This window comes from Bactrocera tryoni, chromosome 4 (genome assembly GCF_016617805.1).
Source record: "Bactrocera tryoni isolate S06 chromosome 4, CSIRO_BtryS06_freeze2, whole genome shotgun sequence".
NCBI classification, from domain to species: Eukaryota; Metazoa; Arthropoda; class Insecta; order Diptera; family Tephritidae; genus Bactrocera; species Bactrocera tryoni.
The window spans coordinates 9,045,915-9,067,876 of NC_052502.1; the positions used below are offsets into that span (position 1 = coordinate 9,045,915).

General features: G+C 38.9%; 1 protein-coding gene across 2 annotated transcripts in view; it reads right to left on the reverse strand.

Annotated features, from left to right (window-relative positions):
* Positions 1–3,963: 3,963 nt before the first annotated feature.
* Positions 3,964–21,962, reverse strand: part of LOC120774819 (protein lozenge) — a 47,203-nt gene continuing 29,204 nt past the window's right edge. For both annotated transcript variants that reach the window (XM_040104625.1, XM_040104626.1), the window contains exons 5-6: positions 20,198–20,413; positions 3,964–4,987 (exon numbers count right to left, since the gene is read on the reverse strand). In XM_040104625.1, coding sequence (XP_039960559.1) covers positions 4,077–4,987; positions 20,198–20,413 — 1,127 coding nt within the window. In that variant the 3' untranslated portion in view covers positions 3,964–4,076. The remainder of the gene's footprint in view (positions 4,988–20,197; positions 20,414–21,962) is intronic.

Below are 21,962 nucleotides of genomic sequence, written 5' to 3' on the forward strand. Positions count from 1 at the left end.
ATATAGGACAATATCAAATTCTCGCTCGTAATTAGCTGCCACGTACCGACATGTTGGCAGTGCGAAGCCCCAAGCTGCAAGCAGCGCATAGCCAGCGCGCATGTGCAACAGCAAGAGTCGAACGACGACGAGCGTGGAGCGTCGAGTGCGAAGCGCACGCGTGCAAAAACTGTGGGCTTCCACGGCCGAAGGTGAACAATTCCCCGCCTGAGCGAGCGTACGGTTGGTAGAAGCTGCTGGCTCGATGTGTGAGTGTTGTGTGAGTCTGCGATCACCTTGCGGTGTACATGAGAGCGTTGGTGAGGGACGCGTACACACACATACCACCACATGGAGTTATGTGTGTGTGCAAAGCCAACTTTCTAACAATTATATCCATGGCTGGAGCTAAGCTTTTTTCAGCCTTAAATACTTGTCGAACATTTTAAGCTGGAGTGCCTCGGTGTGCCTCGTGAGGGAAGAAAAGAATTTGCGCAGGTTGAGTTTCATAGCTGGAATTTGTGGAGAGTTATTGCAGACTTCAGTCAAACTTTTTCACATTCTTCACAGCTTCTCTGTTAGCGCTTTATGTATGTATGTGTGTATGTATGTAGTGCTGTGTGCGTCTGGGGCCTGCTCATGTGCATGTGCTTATGTCAAAAGCGTTAAGCCTAAAGTGTTTGAGTCGACATGCATTGCAACTGGGAGGTCCGACTTATCTGCGCATTGACAAGCTACTGTAATAGCGTTGTAGCGAGGTTATCTTTGCAGCGCTCGATGTTGCGTACTCGTATGCTGAAAGTGAATGTACCGAGGATAAGTTTATGACGTGTTAGAACATCTTTAATCAATCGTTGAGTTGAAGTTAACATTTCTTAAAAGAAAGTTGCTTCAAAATTCAAAAGATATGAGCGACATCTATATTTATCTATATATTTTTATAAAGACTGAATTTTACAGTAAATTATTGTAATATTTTTTATTTCGGAATGTGGTAGGAAAGTCCCCGGCCTACCATAGTTTCATTCAAATGTGTTGCAGTGATTATACTTGTAGCGTCCCTGCAACTTTCTGATACCAATTTTGTAGCACGATTCGTTCTTTGTTTCAAAATAGGCCCCAGTTTCGGGAATCCTTCCTTCGACAATGCATTGTTTTGGTGAAACAGCAACTTTTTTTCCTTCAAACGCTTCCCACATAGTATCTACAAACGCCATAACTTTGACAGCCGTCATTCGTGAATGATTTACTCGTTCAGTTGATTTCTTTGCAGTGCCTGCTATCTCAAACAACTTCACTGACTGTGAAAGTCATCCAAAATTATTTTCTAGACTCAATTGATGTTTTCTTCGGTTACAATCCCTTTTGGACGTCCACTGCTTTCACCGTCTTCGGTGCTCATTTCGCCACATCTAAATTTAGCAGACCAATCCGTGATGTCGTCGTATAACTCGTAGAGGTCATCGTTCCATCGAGTACCATATTCGTCGTTGCTAATGCACAAAGCACCATAAATCTTTCGCAAAATCTTTCTCTCGAAAACTCGTAACGTTGACTCATCAGCAGGACGGGAATAATGAGTGACTTATAGAGTTTGGTCTTTGTTCGTCCAAAAAAAACTTTACTTCTCAGTTGCCTACTTAGTGTGAAGTAGCACTTTTTGGCTATAACAACTTCGAAGATATGTATAGCTGAGGTCAATGATATCAATGTACGCCAGCAGCTGTAAGCTCGGCAGCTCGAATTATTTTCTCCAGTAATAGATTTAAGTAATCGCACGGTAGGATGTCGCCTTGTCTGAAATCTCGTTTGATATCGAACGGCTAGTAGAGGTCCTTTCCGATCCTTCCTGATCCTGACGGAACTTTTGGTATTTCCCAGAGTCAGTTTACACAGTTGCATTAGTTGTGCGGGGATACCAAATTCAGATATCGCGGTATAAAGGCAGCTCTTTTTTGTGCTGTCAAAAGCAGCTTTAAAATCTACGAAGAGGTGGTGTGGGTCGATCCTCTTATCAAGTGTATTTACCGAGATTTGGTGCAAGGTGAATATCAGGTCAGTTGTTGATTTTCCAAGCTTAAAGCCACACTAAGGTAAGGTCCAATCAGTTTGTTGACGGTGGGCTTTAATCTTTCACACAATACGCTCGATAGAACCTTATATGCGATGTTGAGGAGGCTAATCCCACGGTAGTTGGCGCAGATTGTGGGGTCTCCTTTTTTATGGATTGGGCATAGCGCACTTAAATTCCAATCGTTGGGTATGCTTTCGTCCGACCATATATTACAAAGAAGCTGATACCTGGCCCTTACCAGTGCTTCGCCGTCATGTTTGAATAGCTCGGCCCGCAATCAATCGGCCCCCACCGCTTTGTTGTTCTTTAGACGGGTAATTGCTATTCGAACGTCTTCATGGTAAGGCAATGGAACGTCTGCTCCATCGTTATCGGTTGGGGAATTGTGTTCACCATCTCGTGGTGTTATGACTGCACTGCCATTCAGGAGACAGGAGAAGTGTTTCCTCCATAATTTTAACTAAGTTTCGGGCTAACTAAAAATCATATTAATTTAAATCTTTGATTCTAGTGGTGCCATCTATGTGTCTGACCGAGGACTTCTCGCCGCTCCGAATATTATCTTCCAAGACGTAATCGTCTCAGGCTTTTCTTCGTAAATAAGCGACTTCTTATAACCCTAAAAATTTTCTTGCGAAAATCGGGAAAAAATATTATTCATCTTAACCCATGAAATGTTTTTTTTATTCAATTACCCTAATGTATGTATATTGCTATTAATTTGCTGCATTGCCAGTCTGTATTCACACCGCTCGATTGTAAAAAAATTCAAATTTAATTTGTTTAAAAATTACTTTTATTTAATAATCATTACTTTGTATTTAATTTTTAATTAAACATTTTAATTTCATTTACTTACACGCTATATAATACACACATGAGTATACATGTAATATGGTATATATGTAAGTACATTCAGTTAAGTAAATGTAATGCAAGTTGTACTAATATTTATGAGTAAACACTTATTATCGATTTTAAAGTAAATAACAAAATTATTGAAAATTTGTATTATCTGTGTGTATGTATTTATGTGTGTGTGTATGGTAAAAGTACTTATTTAAATACGATATTGTACATCAGCTCTTTATGGACGATTGCATTACAATTAAAAATTGTTAAATATCAATACATATTAAATTACTTACATATGTACATATGTATGTATGTGCATCATCTATACATACATACATATATGCATGTATGTACATATGTACATGCATATGAGCATTGTGTATTTCAAATATTCTCTATTATAGTACACTAACACGTATTTACATTAACATTTAAAAGTGGATAAACAAATAACCTATGCTTACTCTATATAGTCTAATAATAGCAAAAAATATAAGTCCAAAACAAATATTTTTCTAGAAAATTATTTTTCCAAAAAAATATTTATTTTAAAAAATTTTATTTTTCAAAATTTGAAATCGACTTTTCAAAAAATTTTTTTTTTTTTCAAAAATAGTTTTTCAAAATTTTTTTTCAAATAATAATAAAAAAATTATAATTAAATAACAAAAAAATGTGTTTTAAGAAAATTATTTTTCAAAAACATAATTTTTCAAAAAAAATTTAATTTTCATTTTATTTTTTCAAACAAAATTTTTCAAAAAAATTTTAATTTTCAAATAATAAAAAAAAAAAATATAATTAAATAACAAAAATAATGATTTTAAAGAAATCATTTTTCAAAAAAAATATTTTTCAAGGAAATTATGTATTTTTTTAAATTTTTTCAAGAAAATTATTTTTCAAAATTTTTTTTTTTTTTAATTATTTTTTAAAAAATTTATTTAACAAAAAATGTTTCAAAAAACATTAAAAAAAATAAAAAATGAAATAAAAATCATGTTTCAAAAATACTATTTAAAAACAAAAATTCAAAAAAATTACAGTTACGCTTATCTACAATTAAAAAAAATATTGTATCCTTGGGTTTTTGTTTCCAAGTTTCAGTTTTCAAGTCAGTTCAATGTGCAAGTACGTAAGACTTCGTGGTTGCACCACCACCGCCCGGTCAATACGGACGCCAGACGTTGCCCAAATCGCCCACATCCACGTTGCGAGCGCCGCTGTGTGGCTCACCCGTTACGGACGCATCACCCTGTGGCACATCCAAGTGTGTTTGTTGTTGCTGCTGCTGCACCTGCGACTGTGCGTCATGATGTTGCTGCTGTTGTTGTTGCTGTTGCAGGTTGTGTTCGCTGCTCGTGATCGCCGCTGCGCTGTTAACGTCCGTCGCTGTGACCACACCGCCGTCACCCCCGCCACTGCCACCACCCATTTGGGCGTCATGTAATGCCTGCGCCGATCCTTGTGCACTCAAAGCTTCGTGATCCGATGTACCAATGCCGATCTCTATGCTCGATCGGTAGCCTGTAAGCGAGCTGATCAACGAGTTGTCGTGCACATGCACATGAATCTCATTCTGATTGACGGTGTGTGAGTAGAATTTCGGACACAGCACCATGGTGGGTGCTGCTTGCCCCGGGTAACCGCCACCTTGAGCGGCACAACTGCTATAATTGTAATTGTTGTAGCCGTTGGCAAAATTATTGTATGTGGGGTAGGTGTTGTTCAGAGTTTCCAGCTCCCCTTTGCTGGCGTCGTAGTGATTGGGACTGCAAATGGGTGCTTGCGCATGCGGCATGTAGGTGCCAGTGGGTGCTGCCATGCCGCTATGTGGATAATCACATAAAGAGGACATGTCCGTTAGCATGCCGGGTACCGCAAGACTATGATCGGTGGTTAATGTCGTCGGTACGCTGGGATCGTAGCCACAGTGCGGCAGATTGGTGGGCGCGGCAGCGGTCGGTGTGTGATGCGGATATTGGTAGGGGTTGTGGGTTCGATAGGGCGTATAGGCACTTGTATTGTACGACGGATAACCGGTTGTCCAATCTGCGGCGCCCATCAGTGCATTGGCTTCTAAGAAAAATAAAAGAGAAGAAATGATACTCATTAATTTTTTGAGAAAGCCATAATGTATGATATACTTGTATAAATATATGAAACGGTTTATGTTTTTAGTTTGTCTTTCAATGGAAATCCATTATCTTATTATAACCGTATATAAAATCTGAAATATTTAATTCTCTTCTCTCTATGAGAGTCTCTTAAATCAAACCTAGAAGTTTTTGACATCACAGGGGCCGTGTTTTCTTCTCTTCAAGTGTTGTCATTTAATACCGAACCAAACGTACATCAAAAAACTGTTTGTTAGTCGCCTCAACGGATTTCTGAAGGGCTCAAAGTGCTTCACATGAGAGTCTCTTAATTTATACCTAGGAATTTTGGTATTACGAAAATACCGCATTTTCAACTGTTGAAGTGAAGTTCGCTTGATACCGAAACCTAATATTTCATATAAATATATTTATAATACTGACCGATCTTGGTCATGGTTTTTTACTCGCCTATCTCAAGCTTACATGTTCACAGATCAATTTCCGACCGAATAGACCACATCCAGCAAGGAGTGAAAAACATATAACAGCCATGGCTGAGAGTGTACACGAAGACCGTGGAGAGTCGATTCGGCGCCGTTCGCAGCAACTCGAACTATGGAACGACTTGACGCATTTTACTTCGAGATCTTAAATTTAAAGCGTACAAAATACAGCTTGTGTACGAACTGAAGCCGCTGGCTCTTCACAAACGGCATTGCTTCGATCCATGGGCTCTTGCAAAGTTCCAATAAGATCCGATGTTTTCGAGCAAACTTTTGTTCAGCAATGAAGCCCATTTCTGGCTGAATGGGTGTTTAAAAAAGCAAAAATTTCGCATTTCGGACGAAGAGTAATCTCAAGAGAATCAAGAGCTGCCAGTTCGTTCAGAAAAAAAACGGTTTGCTGTGGTTTTTAAGCAGGAATCATCAGTCCGTATTTCGTCAAAAATGATGCCGGTGAGTACGAAACCGTCAATGGTGACCGTTATTGCGCCATGATAACCGACTAAAGTGTGCCTAAAATTGAAGTTCGTGATATCGGCGACATTTGGTGTCAACAAGACGGTGACTCTTCCCACACATCGCATCAATCATTGGATTTATTGAGAGAACATTTCGGTGAGCAGATAATTTCACGTTTTGGGCCAGTCGATTAGCCGTTAGACCTTTTCCTTCGATTCAGGCGTTGGGGGCAAGACATCACGCGAGTCATTCGCCAGTTACAAGTCGAAATTCTCGAACAAGTCATCGAAAGTTGGACTCAAAGGATGGACAAACTGAGATGTAGCCACGTTCAACATTTGAAAAGGATAATCTTCCTCTAAAATAAATGCCAAAGAATATTTTTTGGAACGATAATAAATATTTCCCATTAAATTTGAAGTTTCTGCACTTTGTTTTCAAAGTAGGGAACCTCGAAATAAATCACCCTTTAGTATGTATTATGTTTAAAAAATCTAAGATTTTTCGAATAACCTTGATTCTATTAAATTTAAAGAATTTTTATGTAGTGCCAGGGTTCTTAAATGAAATTCATGTACAATTGACATATCAAAACATGTCATAAACATGAAATATCATAAAGAGCGCTAATTGAAAAATAATTTCATGTTACAAGCCGCGAAACGAACAGTCACAGAAACCCCTCATATGCAACCGCCACATGCATATATTGTACATATGCACACTTTCAGCAAGAGTACCGTTAGAGACTACACACATTATATGTCAATCATGGAAAATTGCAATATATGGAACCCCGCTGAGCGCCATCAATAAAACGTATGCAGAGACATCAAATCAACGCAGAACAAAATGTCGAGGCAACACTCACGGAAGAAGGGTTGCCAGCGAAACGAACGCGCGTTACACAGAGCGCCAGCTACAACGGCAGCATAACAACAAATTTGTGTACATACAATTTATAACAAGAGTGAAGACATCCTGAAAGGAGTAAAAAACAATGCAAGGAAAATTCCTCTCCAAGTATTTTGACAAGTATTTGTACGTGAGCTTGAGAAAATCCGTCAAAGGCAGCCAACGTTAAGTAAATAAATAAATACTTTGATTAATTATTTAGAAAATTTGCGCAGATTGAGCAGGTGTTTGCGCAAAGGTAGCTAGACCTATAATTACTTGTATAAGTGAGGTTATGTGTGTGGCATAAAAGCAGAAGCGGAAGCTGCCACTTACGAGTGACGCTCCTCGGGAATGTTGGTGATAATTTCCTCTGAAGTTAATAAATTAAATTTACCGTAATTAGACAGAATGGCTGGAGTTTGGCGTTGAGTTGGAAGATCTTGAATTTTGACAGGCGGATTCTTAGGAGGCTCTTCCGTCATATTAGAGGCATAGAAGCTGGTGTGTGCACAATTATGTATATCTACCATTTATTCAACAAATTTAGCTTATGGAAATTACTATATTGTCGCCAACGTAATGAGAAAACTCTACGGCTGCCAGATAATACAGTAGAAGAAATGAGAATACGCGGGCAGTAGCCGACTGTTACCGTTTCGAATAAAATAATAGGAAATCCCATACAAGTTAATCAGTAACCCAAACCGTTACTTAACAATATTTTTGTGATACGAAAGAGCTACTGGTATTCGGAGTGCCTTGTGTTCGAGTCCTAATTTCAACAAATCTCAAAATCAGTGACAACATCAAGCATATTTTTGACTAAAGTTTTTAAAGTTTTCCAGTCCTCGAAACATTTTTCATAAGCACTTTTGGAGATGGCCTTCAGCTCCTGCAGCGAATTTTGTTTTATCTCTTCGATCGGCTGACAATGTGTTCCATTTCGATAATTCTTTACTTGTTTGCATGTCAAACTCATAAACCCATTTCCCATCGGCAGTTATAAAGCTCTCCATGAATGTGGAATCCGAATTCGTACGATCAAACATGTCCAAAGAGACTTCTTTACGGTACCATTGTTGAAAAATATTCCGTTTTATAGGAATTAGTCAAACAAAAACGCGTTTCATACCCATAATATCCAACAAAATCATTCGAACGGAATCGCGAGAGCTCTCTCAGCTCACTCAGTGATTAATAAAATGTCGAAAATATAAACCAAAATTTCTACCATATGATTCTATGATCTCACCAGGAAGCAGCACTTTGTTCTCAGTAAACACTTCTGTCCTGAATTTAGTACTAAAACACACAAATAGACAAATAAAGTAACCAATCTGTATAAAAAAGATAAGTGGACCTATACTGGCTACTTTTTTCGCTTAAATTCTAAGAAATTTATTTATATACAATCTGATCACATTTGACCCGGACTAGTCGGTAATTTTTTTTCTAGATTGATACAAGCTTTTTATGTTCGTGTGGAATTTGATATCAATATGCCAATTAATATGTGTTTGACAGCACTTTGTGTACGATGCTGGATTGATAAAGACCAACTCAGCCGAGATTTATAACAAGTGTATGGAAAAAAACGTTGAGCAATACCAACAGCTCCGTCAAGATCGGTGAGGACCTCTCCGAACTGTTCAATACCAAAGGAGATTTCAGACAAGGCGACTCTTTATCGTGCGAGTTCTTCAATCTACTTCTGGTGAAAATAATTCGAGCTGCGGAATAGTGAAGGTCAAATCTTCGATAAGAGTATACAGCTGCTAGCGTATGCCGATGATATTGATATCATTGGCGTTAACAACCGCGCCGTTAGTTCTGCTATATCCAGACTGGATAAAGAAGTGAAGCAAATGGGTCTGGTAGTGAACGAGGGCAAGACGAAATATCTCCTAACATCAAACAAACAGTCGTCTGCATTCGGGATTTAGCCGCCACGTCACTATTGGCAATCATAACTTCGAAGTCGTACATAATTTCATCTATCTTGGAACAACAACGTCCATCAACAACGTCAGCTTCGAAATCTAACGCATAATAACTCTTGTCAACTGATGCTACTTCGAATTGTTTAGGAAATTTGAGAAATAAAGTCCTCTCTCGATGAACGAAGGCCAAACTCTATAAGTCACTCATCATTCCCGTACTGCTATATGGTGCAGAGGCATGGACGATGACAACAGCTGATGAATCGACATTACGAGTTTTCGAGAAAAAGGTTCTGCGGAAGATTTATGGTCCTTTGCGCATTGTCAACGGCGAATACCGCTAACGATGGAATGGTGAGCTGTACGACGACATTGACATAGTTCAGCGAATTAAGAGATAGCAGCTACGCTGATTAGGTCATGTGGTCCGAATGGAAGAAAACACTCCAGCTCTGAGAGTATTCGACGCAATACCCGCCGGGGGAAGCAGAGAGGGACGTCCATTCCGTTGATAAGACCAGGTGGAGATGGACCTGGTGTCTACGCCAATCAAGAAGAAGTATGGAAAAATGGATTCAGCGATGGTTATAAAGATTTATATTAAAATATATGAAACTGTAGTGGTTTTTTTTGGCAGTTTGGGTCAAATTGGATCAGATGATTATTCTCCTTCTTGCTGTTTATTGGCTTAGATGATTCAGTCCTGCATAATTGAAAAGGGTCTATGTTTGACAATATATTATTTACTTTATTTCCAAAACTATATACAAGTATATATATTTAAAAAGAAGTTAGATCTAACATCATATATCATAAACGGCTTAAAAATAGACTTAACCTCACTTACAACTAAATTACCACCCGTGACATGTGCTTATAAATACATTAAATATGGCAGTGAAATCGTATTGCCGCCGTCTTCTCTGCACTTATCACATTTTAATGTTTCAATTAAGCGAAAATTACAATAGTCATAACACAACAACAACTATGTTATTTACAGTAATTTAGCCAAGTTGCAATATTACACTTAACCTTCCCTCACTCGCCTTGCCCTCTCTCTCTCGTACCATCGCCGACCTGCCGTCCTGCTGTGGGTTCCACACAGAGTGCGTAGCCAGTAGCCAACCGCTGCCAACAGCACAACAACTAAATAAATTATAATGCTGCATTACAACGTTGCAACACCGGCAACAAAAGCAAATTGCCATTGCTACGCTACTGTTGCCTTCAAACAAACACCGAACATATAATTTACGAGGCAGCAGTGGCAGCGCGCGGGCCCCACAACTCAAAGGCTTGCAATCGCGTAGGATTTTCTTCACATTTTTTGTTGCTTTTTACCTTGCTGCTGGCGGTCTTTAGCGGGTGCGCGCAGGAACAAAGCGAACGCAACGAGAATTACACGCTGCAAATCAAACAAAATACTGTCGGCCGCTGCCCAGTGTACTCCACGTCATCGTGAATGCCGCTAAATTGTTGGCGAAGGCTGATTGTCTGCTGCTCGCCGTCGTCGTCACTGTCCTTTCCATTCCTTCGGCGCGCTTACCAGCCAAAAGTGGCTAATAATGGTCAACCGACCGGTGCATGCCGCCTGTGTGTGTGTGAGCCCTCGCTTGCATGTGTTAGTACGTGAGTGTGGGTTCAGTTTTGTCATTAATTTACCCTTCAATTGACGTTTGATAATTGCAAAGGACTTGTTGGAAATAAATTTCTGCATGTGTATGTGTGTGTGGATATGCACTCACATTCGCTATTTCTCATTGTGTATATATTTTTCTATTTACTACTTTGTAAATTTCACTTTTTATTGGAAACATAGCACACTTCCATATGCTTGTCGAAATTTCGTTTGCGGAATCGTTTGTGAATGTCTTGACCACATATTCAATATAAAATTAGGGAATCTGATATCGAATTTGTAATCTTCTTCTTCTTCTTAATTGGCGTAGACACCGCTTACGCGATTATAGCCGAGTTAACAACAGCGCGCCAGTCGTTTCTTCTTTTCGCCAAATGCCAATTGGATATTCCAAGCGAAGCCAGGTCCTTTTCCACATAGTCCTTCCAATGGAGTGGAGGTCTTCCTCTCCCTCTCCTTCCCCCGGCGGGTACTACGACGAATACTTTTAGAGCTGGAATGTTTTCGACCATTCGGATAATATGACCTAGCCAGAGTAGGCGCTGTCTTTTAATTCGCTGAACTATGTCAATGTCGTCGTATTACTCATACAGGTCATCGCTCTACCGAATGCGATATTCGCTGTGGCCAATGCGAAAAAGACCATAAATCTTCCGCTGAACCTTTCTCTCGAAAACCCGTATTGTCGACTCATCAGAAGTTGTCATCGTCCATGCCGCTGCACCATATAGCAGGACGGGAATTATGAGAGACTTATAGAGTTTAGTTTTTGTTCGTCGAGAGAGGACTTTACTTTTCAATTGCCTACTCAGTCCGAAGTAGCACCTGTTGGCAAGAGCAATCCTGCGTTGGATTTCCAGGCTGACATTGTTCGTGGTGTTAATACTGGTTCCTAAATAGACGAAATTATCTACAACTTCAAAGTTATGACTGTCAACAGTGACGTGCGAGCCAAGTCGCGAGGGCGATGATTGTTGGTTTGATGACAGGAGATATTTTAATCAGGATTCCCTAAAATTCTCGAGTAACACGTTTCAAGCCAAACCGATAAGTTTTCAAAATCTATCTAAAAAGTTGAGTTCGCCACTCAAAGTGAATTTTGAGGTTAGAAAAAGATCATGTTCGGTCGGACTTCGGATTCAAGCTCAGCGAACCCAAAAACTTATAATACACCAGATTTGGTGAAAGTAAGTCCTCAAAGATTTTTTTGTGGACCTGTGTATTTAGTTTTTCAGTGAAAACTCAATAAACATCGTCTGGATAGCCAGTAATAAAAGGAAATGAACAGCCAGAAGAGTTGACCCACTCAGAGACAGCAGGGTATGCAGGGTATCCTTTAAACTGCGCTTCACTTTTCATCTTCTTCAAGAGTTGCTGGACTCTAAAGGGTCTGGGTAACCGGCACGACCCGGATCTTTTATCCGGCCAAAGACTGTCAACTCGGGAGAATTCTGCCGGTACAACACAACAACAAGTGAACACCGCAGGCAACAGTTGAGTTCGCCACTCAAAGTGACTTTTGAGGTTAGAAACAGATCATGTTCGGTCGGACTTCGGATTCAAGCTCAGCGAACCCAAAAACTTATAATACACCAGATTTGGTGAAAGTAAGTCCTCAAAGATTTTTTTGTGGACCTGCGTATTTAGTTTTTCAGTGAAAACTCAATAAACATCGTCTGGATAGCCAGTTATAGAAGGAAATGAACAGGCAGAAGAGTTGACCCACTCAGAGACAGCAGGGTATGCAGGGTATCCTTTAAGCTGCGCTTCACTTTTCATCTTCTTCAAGAGTTGCTGGACTCTAAAGGGACACTTCCCGTTGCGACGACAGTCGGGTCTAGGTAACCGGCACGACCCGGATCTTTTATCCGGCCAAAGACTGTCAACTCGGTAGAATTCTGCCGGTACAACAACAACAACAAGTGAACACCGCAGACCTTGGAGCACTAGCAACACAGGGTTTGGTGGCGGTCAGTCAAACAACTTTTTGATTTCGGTATGAGGAAACTATTATATTGTAGGGATCATCACATGGCATCTACCTCCAAGATCCCACCTTAAGAAATGTGAGAAAGTAGAATTAGCCGATTGTAACTATGACTATACGTGATGTTCTTGGCTTCATATTCTAGTCGAAGCGAACGCCTTACGACAGACATTATGTTATGTTAAGCTTTTGTGTGTATTTCTGATATAAAAAAACTTCTCATAAAATCCGTTTTTATTTTCGAAAGGAATTTCCACTTGTAGACGAAAATATAGCAGAGGCCTAATACTTATGACAAAATTACTCCTTATAGGCTTATAAGGGCTTGTAGGTTTTTTTTTTTTATGTAAGGGGAAGCATCAAAAGTCGGAACTTCAATCCGCTAAACCTACTCCCCACTCCAGACTCTCCCACGGAACCACCTGATGTAGTATTACTCCGTGGCTTGTAGATAGGTATGATCATTTAAAAATTATTTTTGGTGTGTTCGTGAGAAAATTTTATGATCTTAGCAACTCCTATTAAGATATTTAAATATTCAAATCGAAAAAGACGAACGCTGAGTAGACGGATAAAACCACATCTCAGTATGTATATCAAATGTTCAAGCTTGCAACAAAAGAATTTGCATACTCAAACCACTTTACTCGCACCATTATTCTCTTTTTTGGTAGCAGCGCAAAGAATGTGAATAATACAGTTATTCTTCATGTACAATTGTATGGATTAAGAATTAAACCGGAAATCGATCATTTGTAATTTGTACCGCAAATTAGCCGCTACTACACGTACACACCACGGATAGGCGTAGTAATCAAGTCTTTGTCCATCAAACAACACTGAGAAGAGCACAGAAGATGAATGAATGAAGTGCGAAATGCAAGTGATCACTGCAAAAACCAAGTAAAGTTCTCACACTCCACAAATGATCGGCGATCGGTTCACCAAAGCGTATGTACTGTTAGATATGTGTATGTAAATAAGGCCCACCATTGGTGAGAGCGCATCTTGACGGAAATGTCTTGGATTTTAGGCACTCGCCGACTTCTACTTGCAAACTCATTCATCGAAATGCTTTTTACTTCTCTCAGTCGCACTTTCTCTCTTTCTTTTTCTCGCATTGTCGTTGGCACTTCCCATGGCCGCACATCGCATTAGCAGACAATGGCAGCACACAATGTTGCATTCTGCACCTTTGCACCCAACCCAGCGGCGGAAGAATGCCAATTCACCCGGCCAATATTAAATCGCAACTAAGAAGCATATGAGCACTTTGACTTGACATTCTGGGCCAACAATGGTAGATTTGGCCAACGGCATTGGAAAATGGCTGCGAATGGAACGGAAGTTGCCACAACGCTTGCGGTTCCACCGTACAGGCATACGTACCTACACTCATGTGCAGCACAATAGCAGTGGGCCGGTAGCAGCGGTGGCGGTGACGGTGACGGCGGTCAGATCTGCGGTTACCAACAATGGCTTACCGCAAAAATTCGTCGATTCATCGACTCATACGTTCGGCCTTTAATGCCGCTGTGTTTACAGCTCTTTATTTACTGCCTTCTTGGCCGACCGCGCTCCCCGACTGTAGCTCATTTGGCTGGCTCATTGCGTTTTGTGGGCCAAAAGATTTCATTTCGCAGCGTTCCCTTTGATCGCCTCTTCCTGTGCAGAAATTGCATTCGGCTATTATGCTGCCTACTTGCCGACACGCACACACACTCATGCGTTTACCGTTTAATGGAGTAGGCAAATTATATGCAAGATTGTGGGATATTTGCTGTCGCAATTGAATTGAAAGGCTGCCAAAAATACAAATTTAAAACGCTTCCGTTTGATTAAGAAGTCTGCGGTGAGATGAGAAAGAGAAGTGCGAGCGTTGGCAGTTGGTCAATTTGGACAAGTGGAGTGGTAAGAGGCGGGGAGGAAATGAAGAAAAGAAAAAGTTAACAGTAATAATTTGTTGTACTATATACATACATACATATGTGTATGTAAGTACATATATATTATTGAATATGCTGTACATATGTATCATTTTTTCCAAGGATAGAGCTGAGTAAAAGTTCAAATGATTACAAGAATAACCTTGGGGACTCTCACATAACTACTAAGGATTTTTATAGTTAGGTTAAGATAAGTTAGGTTATGGCGCTGATTCTCGTATCAAAGTTAATACAGGATCCCATTTGGACAGCTGTGAACGCTAGTTCTTTATGATTCCCAAAACTTCCAGATATGGATCACTAGGTCCGATCGAAGATGCGGTTTGCACTTACAAAAAATTTATTAAGGTCACATCGTCAGGTTCGCCGAAGGTATGTCTAACGAGTTGTTTCCTGGCATAAGCTGAGAAGTTGAGAAGAAACTCTTTAGATTCTTCCACATCGCCTTCTTCCAAATAGCCATAGCAATCTGTATGCAAAAAGATTTGTACAGTCAGAATACCTACCTGAGAGATTAGCCTAGCTAAGGGCGAGTAGTGCCAAGAAGCTCTTGCATTTCACGCTGGGCCAAAAAGATCTCCCTACTTGGTTATTAACCAGTTTTTGTTAAGTTTACGGAAAGTTCATACAACCAAAGCCACAGCGCAAGAGGAGGAGTTCCCAATCTGATGAAACTGCGGAAAGGATTCCCTCCCTAGCAAACTCAAAGGTTTTAGTATCCAGCTTCCGCTATGACCAAACACTCCAACAATCCGGATAACAAAGTAGCTTGGTGCTACTGAAAAAGAGTTCAAACTCTCTTTGACTTGTACTGTCAGCGAGCTCAAGGCCAACTCTCTGAAGAAAGTTGCGCTTCGAGACAGTTCATTTGCTGTTACCTCCAGTTTAAGGACATTGTAGTGTTCTGGTAGCTTGAAGTTACTATTGATGGAGAACTTCCGTTAGAAAACTCCCACACCCATCTTTCAGCAACGCTTTGTAAAATTCTCTATTTTTACCACATATGAGTTATATACTATATAACCTATAGGAGTCAAAAGTAAAAGAAAATTGATATTATTTTTGAATTGAAATTAAATTTTACATCCGAGATGGTATGGGAGGGTTTTATTGGAGCCAGTGTAAAAGTTGGACGATGGGCCCATTTTTGATGAAATCACTTAACTCGGCACCCGATCTACCGATTTCGACTAACTTGGCATTCCTCTTACATTACTATCTCACAGTGTGAAAATGGGCGAAATCGGACTCCAACCACGCCTACTTCTCATATAGCACAATTTTAAATTTCTCCTTGCAGTACACAAATCAAGATGATAAAACTTTGCAAGAATAATGCCTTTAGTGTATGATACTTTATGACTAAAAATTGCCCAAATTCAACCAAAACTTTTCAAGCCTGTATGTACCGAATATGTGGACCCGGTACCTATAGTTGACTTTTGACCAAAAATATCGGTCAAGATTTGGGATATATAATTGAAATTCAAAGATAACCTTTTCCTGACAATGGTAACTCTGTAATCAAAAATGGGTGGAATCGGGTCGATACTTCCCTGTGCCCCCATGTACCTAATATAAGGATTTTTGAACTTCCAGGTGACTTCATGCCGCATATATCGCCCAAAATATGAGTTGTCTTTATGAAAATGAGAGAACGTGTCTTACTCAGAACACATATTTATACCCTAAACAGGGTATATTAAGTTTGTCACGAAGTCTGTAACAGCCAGAAGGAAGCGTCGGTGACCCTATAAAGTATATACATATATACATAAATGATCAGTATGTTGAGCTGAGCCGATTTAGCCATGTCCGTCTGTCCGTATATTAGCTTCGGTGCAGCCGAAGTTAACGTTTTTTCTTGTTTTATGTCTAAAATGGATAAAAGTGGGCAAAAACTTGTCGTAGCTAATAATATCAGGATTTTCGAACATCCGGCTGATTTTACTCCATATAATTGATGATTGTATGTGTGGTACCTTAATGAAACCCAGGAACATGAGATTAAATTTCATACAAATTTTCTTCCATAACTTGAATTCTCTCTAACTCGAAGTTTGTTTGGAGATTAAGGTGATTCGATTTAGCGAAGTTCAACTGTATATATAATTGCTTGAATTCCGATCCTCTAATTGGCGGTTTTCATCTTAAGGCCATGTCTTTGATTCCTGCAAGCTGCAAGAGTATAAAATGTTCGGTTGCGACCGAATTAGGCCCTGCTTTACTTGTTTGTATATTTTATAACAAAATTGAAAACATTTTCCATCCTAAATTACAAATGTAATCACAATTACTTTTACGTAAGTAATGTAAAAAAGTGGTTTCTTGGTGATAAGAACTGTGTTAACTCAATATAAATATGTGCATATGTAGATTTTTTAATCGGAGTTTTCTTCATCCAACATCTGCGCAACCGCATTTGGATTGATTTGTGGCTTTACGCACTTCAAAACAAATTTCATACACATGTACGATATACGCGTACTGAGTGTGTATATATTTAGATACAGAAAGTCTACGCATTTCGTCCACTCACAAAGCAAAAGTCCTCACACTTCATACAATCACTATAAAATGTTTAATATACAAGCATATACATAAGTATATATATATTTAATTAACCATATGGTATGTATGTGATATAACGGCACAATCTTCCTACGACCTTTTAAAGTGATTTCTCAGAATTGTAGGCAAGTTTTTGGCTCACTCATATGATGGAAAAGAGTGTATATGTGTGTGTCTGATTTCTCGAAGGTTTAATCTCTTCCTCCCAATTACCGATGTTCCACTCATATTTGTTTTACATTTTCAATAAATAACAGCTTAAGCGCCACTTTGTTGCTTTTGGCCTACCGCCGTGTACTGGTTCAATGCTTTTGGTATAGTAGGTACATACTTGTATGGTTATGAATTTACGCTCTACTATCGTGGTAGGCATTTCCGGACTGTGAAACGAAGAAACTTTTTTTGTAAATTCGCACCGATGTGTCATATGTGTCATTAGCATTTTGTGAAAAAAAATCATGCGTTTATATTAAAATGATGCTTGCTTCTGTCCCATTATAAATACAGGTCATATGGAAACATAAACAGAAGCAGATAAACGCCGTTTTGATGACACTGTTGTTGTTGATTTCTCTTAAACTTAGAAAATATCCAAAATCATTTAATCGATTCACACTTCGATTACCGTGACTCTTGCGTAGGTGTGTCAAATCTATACACAAACTTGCATACATACATACATACATACATACATACATACCATAAGTGAGCCATGAATTTACCATTTGTTGAATTAATTACAAAATTTATGGCTTGGAAGTAGACAACTTTGGCTATATGCAGATTGAAACTTAGAAAACCGAAGAATTGTGACTAAGAACGTTCAATTTCTTAACTTCACCGCCAGAACAAGTAAATTATGCCTCAAAGCCACTTGTGAATTTCAAATCAAACTTTTACATATACATACATAGATATTTGAGAATGTTCTCCGAAAATTTTATGTTAATCCAGCAAATAGTTTCGAAGATATCTACATTTACTGTTATGAGCAAAAAATAGTAAATTTTGTGCATAATTCCGATATTCCAACGATGCTAGTAAGATCTCTGACTGTTAAGCGTCGATTCTCAAGCACCAATTCCTTCATTTTATTGATGTATTGATTATCAGTTGAACCAGGTGTCATTTATAGTTATATCAACTCAGAAAAAACATATTTCGATCAAAGGATTTTCACGCATTATTTAAATTAAAAAGTCTTACTATTTTTTGCCCACAGTATAACAGTGAACCAAAAAAAAAAAAATTGTACTGACGGATGGGTTGACTTTGAAGTGACTTTTCTCCCAGCTATTAAAACTTTGGATTTCATCCAAAGGTGCGAAAAATATTGTTTTATAAATCATCATAATATAATTGAAATTTATTTTAAAAAATACAGATTTCTCCAAAAAACTAATGATTGCATAATAACTCCATTTTCGAAGGCCAAAAAAAACCTTGTACACTTGAATAAATTGACATCTTAACACTTTTTAAATAAAATTAATCTTTGTATGTCCACATTTGCCTCCTATCATGATTTGAAGTATTTCATTCATAGAATGCAGCAATTTTGTGTAGGTTCATGAGGCATATTTGCCTATATTTCTTAAAGAAGAGTTTTAATCTCATTTTAACTATTTCCTTTCCGCTTTCATAACTTTGTCTCCATTTAGGCCATATACGTGTTTTATGGGATTGAGCTCTGAACTCAGGTGAGGTTGTGGCAGCACTTTTTTCACGTTGATAACAACAATTCCTCAATAAGTAAAGCAGAACGTTTAGGCTCGTTATCCTGAATAAAGCAGAAGCCGCCATTTAAATTACCTGCAGCTGCTGACGGAGTCAAATGATTTATTGATATTGCTTGTAGTCCACTACTTACATAATTCCTTTGATGAAAACGAAGAAGTCGCTCGACCTGCCATAGCGACATCACCTCGATCTATGGAGTTTTGAAAAATGCCAAGAAGATCCGATGTTTTCGAACCAAATTTTCTTCAGGCCCATTTCTGGCTAATGGGTAAGTAAACAAACAAAATTTCCGCTTTTGGGACAAAGAGCAACCTTGAGCCGGTCGATTGGCCACCAAGATCGTGTAATATCATACCTTTAGACTTTTTCCTATGCGAATATAGTCTAAGGTTTATGCGGACAATCTCGCGATTCAGGCATGTGAGCAAAACATCACGCGTGACATTCGCCAGTTATCAGGTGAAATACTCGAACGAGTCATCGAAAATTGGACTCAACGGATGGACCATCTGAGACGTAGACGCGAACAACTTTTGAAAGAGATAATCTTCAAAAAATAAATGCCAAAGAAAGCTCTTTTGAATGATAATAAGCATTCCTCTTTATATTTGAAGTTTCTGTGTTTTTTCTTAAAAAAAAGTAGGGAACCTCGAAATGGATCACCTTTTATAATATGTGACCTGGTCTACGGAAAGGTGGCTTAGGTGTCAAAAAAAGGAGAACAATTAATGAGATAACGAGAAAATGACGATTATTTTTAACAGCTTTTCCCAGAAAACTAGTTTTCGCACGTTAGCTCCCTTTTCGTAGACCAGGTCACATATATAGATATGTCTCGTACAGAGTCGTTCTCCATTAAAGATCATGAAACAAGTCTGATTTTGCTAAAAGTTTTAATTTTATAACCACACAACCATACAAAGATTATTCGGAACTAAGTATTCTGGGTCTTCGCAGAACATTCGAAAAAATCAGTGATTCAAAGGTGATTCAAAAGATTTACTGAAATGAACTCAATATATAAAAACATACATACATATACAATTTGAAAACATAATAATTCGATCATTTCTTAACGGCCTAAAATAAGCGATGAATAATAACAGTAAATTACAACGAAGAAAGTACATAAAATAACAAATACAATGCTAAAGAAACTTACAAGGAATAATGATGAAATTAAACCACAGATTTCGAAGGAACGACAGACACATTTTCTAGAAAATCGCAATTATAACGGTTAATGTGAAGCACATAAAACTCATATTACAATTTCGAAAGGGTAAAAATAACTCTATTCGATTCGAGATTGCTACTGTCGGGCAATCAACTTCAATAAGAAAGCAAGCAAACAATGAAGCAAGTGAACTACAAAGCGCTTGTAAGCTTCAAAGCTAAGAAGAACCTATGACGGAATGATAAATGACAAGTACACACAGAAATGCCTAATGCAGTAGCTTGCGTAACAGTTCTCGTTTTAATAAGCTTGTCTTAATTCAAATTACCTGATATCTCTGCCGCATTTGGTTTATATATTTCGTTATTTATTGTCCGGCTGCTATTGGGCGATGAGTGATTGGCTATTTGCTGCAGCGCATTGGTACTGGAAGACACAGCCGGCGGTTGGCGCATGGGGCGACGCGGTTCGAAGTCACGCAAAGGCGTCGGGTAGGGTGAATCGAAGATGCCTACTGGGCGAAATGGAAGACCGCCGGTGGGACCTGGAAGGAAAAATTAATGTGTTTGTGAATTAAAGTTTTCTTTGTATAATAGATAAAATAAGTGTGTTTGTGTGGGAATGATGAGTATGTAGATATAAAAAATGTACGTTTCTGCAACTTATTGGTCACCAATTTTTGTGATTCTTAACATACATATTTACATATTAATAAAGTGTAAGTTTTGTGTGTTTTGAAACGAAGAGATATGAAATTCGACCGGTTCATAGCTAACAGGGTCTAGATGGATTGTGCTACAAGTACAGACAGTAGTAAGTTTCATATATTGATTGATATACACAGTGGCTTTACCAATCGGAAGTTTGAAAATTCTATAGAAGGTATGTCAATGGAACACATAGTATTGCCTCTTTTTTTATCCATTTTTGGCATTACCATATATTGTCGAAGCAAAATGCTGCTCTCTGATTTTCAAGATCGAGGCCGTTGTTTCCTTTTCATTGGCAATGGTATCTACGTGGCAGCTCCCAATCCCACAAACTCGCTAGGCGAGTAGTATAAAGTTTCATAGACATTTATATAGCGAGTAGCTTGTTTCAAGACCGACGCCCGCTCGCAGCCGCACCTCTGGTGAACAGACGCTGCAATTAGACTTCAGCGAACCCTTAAACCGAATATGTTGGAGAGGCACTGCTGAAGCCTCCTCTCTTTTCTCTTTAACCGTGACGACTCCAGGCTCCAAACGGGTTGGCTATTGCAACCTACACAAGCGTTACATTTTACTCTTTTTCAGGGTTCGCGGCAAAGACGCAAGAGTAGGAATTGGGTACAGCCTACAACTGTAACTGCTTAACCAGAAGCATAACTATACTCCATTACATACCTTGCCTTAAAATTCAGCACACTCTTGCCAACAGGTGCCACTTTGGGCTGAGCAGGCAATTGCAAAGTAAAGACCTTTGTCGACGAACAAAGACCAAACTCTTCAAGTTCCTCATCAAGTCCGTTCCGGTTAGGTAGACAGAACTGTCGTGGGAACGGCACATCATTTCCGTCCTGCTCTGTTGAGGAATGGACAATGGCATCATCTGATGCGTCGGCCTTAGGAGTGTTCGAGAGAAAAGTTTTGCGGCAGATTTATAGTCCCAGTAGATAGAACGATGAGCTGTACGAAGCAGCTCGAATAGAACACTCCAGCTTTTAAAATTTTTCGATTCAGTACACGACGTTGGAAGAGGAAGATCTGCCCTCCGTTGGAGAGATCAGATGGAGAAGGACCTGGCTGCACTTAGTATCTCGAATTGGCGCCAAATAGCCAGTAAAGAAGAAGACTTTAAGGTTTTATAAAGTGACTCACATGCCATCATCAATATATGGTATAACGAGCAAAGTCAATCCAATCAGAGGAAGTTTTCACCCGAATTTATTTACTTATTTAAGGTACAAAGGCACTTTAGGTAGGTGTTATTTAAAAAATATGTGCTCTAAATTTGATTAAGACAGCTCTCATTTTAGCCGTTATATGCTGTATAAAAACAACCGGCAGCTCGAAAATTTGTTTATTAGGTATATGGGGGCTAAGGGAAGTTTT